At 40.0% G+C, this 5,897-nt stretch overlaps 1 protein-coding gene across 1 annotated transcript; it reads left to right on the plus strand.

Annotated features, from left to right (window-relative positions):
- The first annotated feature begins 3,210 nt into the window (after positions 1–3,210).
- LOC101485720 (beta-2-microglobulin) lies at positions 3,211–5,897 on the plus strand. The gene is made up of 4 exons (XM_004573082.6): positions 3,211–3,461; positions 3,841–4,113; positions 4,692–4,728; positions 4,964–5,897. Exons 1-3 carry the CDS (start codon positions 3,392–3,394, stop codon positions 4,703–4,705), a joined length of 357 nt encoding a protein of 118 aa, XP_004573139.1. The 5' UTR covers positions 3,211–3,391; the 3' UTR covers positions 4,706–4,728; positions 4,964–5,897.

The following is a 5,897-nucleotide window of genomic DNA, read 5'->3' on the forward strand; positions in this document are numbered from 1 at the left end:
TCTGGTGTTTTTATTATTATTTTACAAAAACCCTAAAATGTATCATTTTATACAGAAATATTGATTCATTTCTTTATGTTGTGAAAACAAATGTGCTGTGTGTTCATCAGGCATAGGTCTCCACGAGTTTGAGAGTCCTGCAAAGTGTCTCTTGACAGACAATCATGAAAACGATCATTTGCGCGAGGCTTTGTAGTCCTGTAAAAACTAAACAAACATCTCACATCCTCCAGCTTCACTGTGTTTATGCTATGCTAACATAGCTGTGTAGCTAGCGATCACGTAGCACATCATTATATAGCAGCTAGCTCAACTTCAGTAACCCTACAAACATCTCTGCTGTTTAGTTTTCTGTCTTCATTTATGTTGGAAGTGATAGCAGAGCTGTACGTTTGAATGCTTCAGAAACCTCTCAGTCAGAACATGCTATATCATGCTTAGGTGGAAGCTAGCGAGCTAACTTCCTGCCAACTTCTAACTAAATGTAATAAATCCTGTTTTCATGGATGCCTGGATGTTAAACTTAATTGTTACACCTGGTAAAGCAGCAACACTGATCATTTTATTAAAGATGAAAGAATTTAGACAGTTTGTAACTCTCAGTGATGCCGCAGTGTTCGTTTGACTTTGGGACCTGCAGAAGATTTGTATGTTATCATAAAAAGCTAGTTTAGGTATTTGGACTATATGAAAATATAGTCCAAATAGTTTTTAAAGTTTTAAAAACTGAGCTTTAAATTATTAGCGGTAATAAAAAATGAGAAAAGCCGACAGTGATCCCTGACTGTTTTTATGGGCTTGTTGAGATTAAATAGAACAAGATACAAAGAATTAAAACACATTAAAAACACAACAGACTTAATAAATGTAAAAAAAAAAACCCAAAGAATTACCAGTTGTTGGGGTTTTTTTTACCTTAGTTTTGGGGCGACCTTTGCTCAGGGAAGCGTATCTGTAACCGGAAGGTTGCCGGTTCGATCCCCGGGCTTTCTGCCCTGGTCGTTGTGTCCTTGGGCAAGACACTTCACCTACCGCCTACTGCTGTTGGCCAGAGGGGCCGATGGCGTGATATGACAGCCTCGCTTCTGTCAGTCTGCCCCAGGGCAGCTGTGGCTACAACTGTAGCTGCCTCCACCAGTGTGTGAACGTGAGAGTGAATGAATAGTGGCATTGTAAAGCGCTTTGGGTGCCTTGAAAAGCGCTATATAAATCCAATCCATTATTATTATTATTATTAAATGCAGAGTACGTTGGGCCCGGAAGCAGGATTCATCATGTCATCACTTAAAGACCAGATAAACTTTTTATAAATTAATTAAACAAATGTAACAAGTACAAAAAATATGGCAACAATTGCAAAGCCTTTTCCAACCCTTCACACAGACACTGCTATCAGGAAAGCTCGCCAGCGACTCTACTTCCTGAGGAGGCTGAGGAAGCTTGGCATGAACGCTAACATCACCTCAAATTTCTACAGGTGTGCGATCGAGAGTTTGCTGACGAGCTGCATTACAGTTTGGTACGGAAGCTGCTCTGCCAGCAGCCGGCAATCACTACAGAGGGTGGTGAAGGCAGCAGAGCACATCACTGGCACGAGGCTTCCTGCCATTCAGGACATTTATCTCCAGCGATGCCTCCGCAGAGCACACAGCATCATCAAGGACCACAGCCACCCAGCACATCAGCTGTTCTCCTTGTTTCCATCTGGCAGACGTTACAGGAGTCTGTCATCAAGCCATTCGACACTTCAACCACAACACCTAAACACACACAACACAGATGCACTCAGAATCGGTCCTACAGTTTCATAGGTACATTTTACACTCTGCACTGGTCACTTCACTGTTATTAGTATTTAAACAAATAAAAACCGTACTCCATGCAATACTGTACTAAGTGCCACTCAAAATTTGCCACTGCCATGTGCAATATTTCATTTGCCCCCCCAGCCCACAATTGTGTTGATATTATTTTCATTATCTGTAATTAAATTAAATAAATAAATAATAACTAATTAAATAAATTAATAAATTAAAAGACATAAAATAAAATACAATTCTAACCTAGGGGTTTTCTAAAAGCTTCAGTGCATTAACCATATGATGCAGAGCCACAGCTTGTTTTTGTCCATAAACTTCACTGTTCACTGTGAGAAGTGAAAAAGGACGGCCTTGTTGTCAGAGATCGACATTTATGAATGAAGAATTTACCCATAATAATGATCACAGTTAAGACATTTTCAAGTTTCTTTTTTTCTTAAAGATCCAAAAATACTTTTTTTTGAAAATTCACGTAAGTTTGGAATCTTTGGGAAAAGCCAGTAGTGTACATCGTCCCACGGGGCTTTACAGTGTATACACTGGTAAAATAAATGTTTTGTCATTCAGTATTCCCATCACAGAAAGAACAAGAGTTATTATCAACACCAAAACGATGTGTGGGAAATTCTTTGGAAAGGTAAACACCTGAGAGGATTTTCTAAGGTCTGTCAATAAAGTACAAAGCAGCAATTCCGGGCTGTTGTGCCAAAAAGTGATTGCTCGTATTTAAACTGCTATAAGTAACTTGTTATATTAAATTGTGAAACATATGTCAAACGCTTCCCTCATGGAGGACACAAAGTCACACTGAGCCACAAACAACATTCGTGTAACAAGCTAGAAGGCGCAATCAGTTTTTGGCAGTGACTTTTATATAACCTTTATTTATGCAGTTAAAAAATCTCATTAACATTGAAAATGTCTTTTGTAAGAGTAAGTTGGCCAAGAGGACAGAAGAAATGGCAGCAAATATTACAATAGTTCAGTAAAAATATTTTAAGTGGGGATAAAGGACCGGATTGGTTATAATGTAAGTACAACAACACAGAGTTGTAAAGATACTTGAAAAACTGATAATTTTTTAATTCTATATAAAACCTCTTTGTAAACGCTGTTCACCGAAGTCTGTTTACCAACATACGTAAAGATATTACACATAAAAAATACACGGAAACATTTGTTTTTGGCACAACACCGGCAGCCATCTCAAACATGGCGGCTTATTTGCTCAAACGACAGTGAACAACAACATGTCGGAGTAAATTCCGCCTAGCAACATGACGTTTGGAGTTTCCTATTGGTAGAATTATAGGCACGTGTCGTCTTGTCACGAGTTTGTGCTGCTTGTGTTTTTTATAAACGGGGCGCCATAACATGGTTTTGGTGGGCGGGGTTACAGACCCCCTTTTTGTTAGTTAGCATTAGCACTGCCTGGACGTCCCGGTGTCTGTTAGCTAACACTCCCGATGTGAACGGTTTCACTTTCGGTGTGGATCGTGACGCACTGTTGTCTTCTCTCTGTCGAGCGAATCTCCAACAGCGATATATCGAGTCGGTCTGTATGTGAAACAATGAAGACGTTTGTGTGTCTCGCCGTCGTCCTTCTGCTGGGACTCACAGGTCTTTCGGCAGTCAAGACCAGTAAGTGATCTCCGGTAACTGAACATGTTTGTGTTTCCGAAATGGCCCGATGTTATCAGGCGGAAGGCGCTCGGGCCCAGTGAAAGCAAAACGGCTTTAAAGGTAGTAAAGTGGAATCTCTGGGAAATGGCAAACAGTAACATACTTACAGTACTTACAGTATTAAACGACTGATAACTTGTACTTAAAGGCGCTGTAACGTTTTACGAGTACTACGAGTACTTCCTTGTTTGGCTGTTGTGCGTGACACACTGTGACGCAGATAATTGCCGTGTTTATATTTAATAAGTTGGTGGAATCTAAATGAATAATTATCATCTGGATTAAATTATTGTCTTTATTTCATCTGTAAGTGAGTGACTGTTTTTGTGTTTGCCAGTTTCACCCAAGGTTCAGGTGTACACCCGCTCCCCCGGACACTACGGGACCGCCAACACCCTCATCTGCCATGTCAGTGGATTCCATCCTCCTGAAATCACCATCGAGCTGCTCAGGAATGACAAAGAGATACCAGGCTCTCAGCAGACCGACCTGGCCTTTGAAGAGAACTGGCACTACCACATGACCAAGCATGTGCCTTTCACCCCAACCAAGGAGGATGTGTTCACCTGCAGAGTAACTCATGGGGGGAAAAAGAACACATATATTTGGGGTATGAGTGTTTTTCACTGTGTCTGTGTGTACGTGTTGTTTCACAGGTCACAGTACGTGAGGTTAGAAAATATTTTGCTAAATTTTCTTAGTTCTGTATTTTAGTTTTGTACACACATATCATCTATATTTATATATTTATTTCTTATTTCAGATCATGTATTTTATTACATTGACTAACATTGTTTACAATAAACAAAACTATGGAATAAAAAACGGTTCAGAAACAGAACAATTACAGAACATAGAACATTGTGCAAGTTCCTAATACTCCATTCATCACTCATTCATATTAAAAGCATCATGAAAAGAAACACGTAGTCATTCAAACGCTCATTAACAAACAAGCCAATAAGAACAAATTTGTAGTCTCAGATGTTGTCCTCTTGTAAAAACACATTTTATATTTTCAGAGACGCTGAAATGTTTTTACAAATGCATCATGTTCATCAGTCAACACTTGCCTGCTTTAAAGACCTTATTGAAGTTTTAAGTTGAAATTGTTGGTGTTTGTAACAGGCGGGGAGTAACCGGCCAGATCACAGCTAGCATAAACATGTTTTGAATGTCTCGTTTCAGAGGCAGATATGTAAGTTCTACACGTGTCCAGCTCCAGGTATGTATGTGCTCATCAGTATTCATACTTCAATATAATGACATTACATTGTTGTGGTGGAGGAGTGTGGCTTGTGTCTCAGCTGCAGAGCTGTGTCTGACAGCAGGGAAGCTACAGTCAAATCATAGCAGTGTGTTTGCAACCGTGCCAGCCACCCTCCCCTGAATCCGCTGCAGCTGACCCACAAAGCACTGAGTGATAGACAATGTTTGTATTATGTTTGTGGTCCCCACAGGTCTGCTCAGCAGGATGGAGAAGATTGGAATATTTCTGGAATCTTGAAAATGTCTAAAGTAATGGATTTGATTATGCAACCGTTTGAGCTTCACAAAATGAAAACACTGCACTTCCACGGGCTCAGACAGCAGCCATCCTTCAGCTTCATTCGTTTCTGTGACACACAGCGCCACAGCAGCGTGCGTTAAACCACTCAATTTTGCGTCTGCTGTCAAAAGTGAACACGAAGTATCAACATCGACAGCAGGCGTCATGTTTGAAACGTGCCCAGCTTACTCCAGTCACGTAGCTGAAATGTTCCCTGAGGCCAAACCAAATGTATTTTCTGTGCCTTATTCTCTTAAAACAGCTGGAAGACAGAACAACCCATAACTACACTTTGCCTTTAACACATCCAGAACGTGTGAAGCACCTGATTTGAAGTTATCTCGAATGATGAGTTTTGGCATCTGCTGTGAAAGGTCTGGATGTGTGTTTCCTACTAGCTGTAGGAAACACACATCCAGGTGGTGTCCGTGGGAGTGTCCGTGGGTGTGGTCGTCCGTGGAAACGTGCAGAAGTTTTGAGGATTTGATTAGTTATGGATTTCTCTTCAGATAAATATTCCTTTAGGAATCTTGTGGTGATCTGAGTATCGACTTTGTGGTGGTGGTGAAACTGAAGTGTTTGCATTGCTCTGATTTTTAAGGTAAATCTATACAGACTAAAGACTTTCATATTAATGTTGTAATAAGGTAATCAATGTAAATATGTATCCAATTTGAAAATGTGTATTTTACTAAAACATGCTTTGTGTTGAAATGACTCCAAACGTGACCGTTTGCTTGGTTTGTTTGTAACATTACAAGTTTATGAAGTTAACCAGACGGTTCCTGTTTGTTCTGGCATATTTTATGCAAAATAAAACTATATTGGTTTAATTCACATTGGAA

The sequence above is a fragment of the Maylandia zebra genome, linkage group LG17 (assembly GCF_041146795.1).
Source record: "Maylandia zebra isolate NMK-2024a linkage group LG17, Mzebra_GT3a, whole genome shotgun sequence".
NCBI lineage: Eukaryota > Metazoa > Chordata > Actinopteri > Cichliformes > Cichlidae > Maylandia > Maylandia zebra.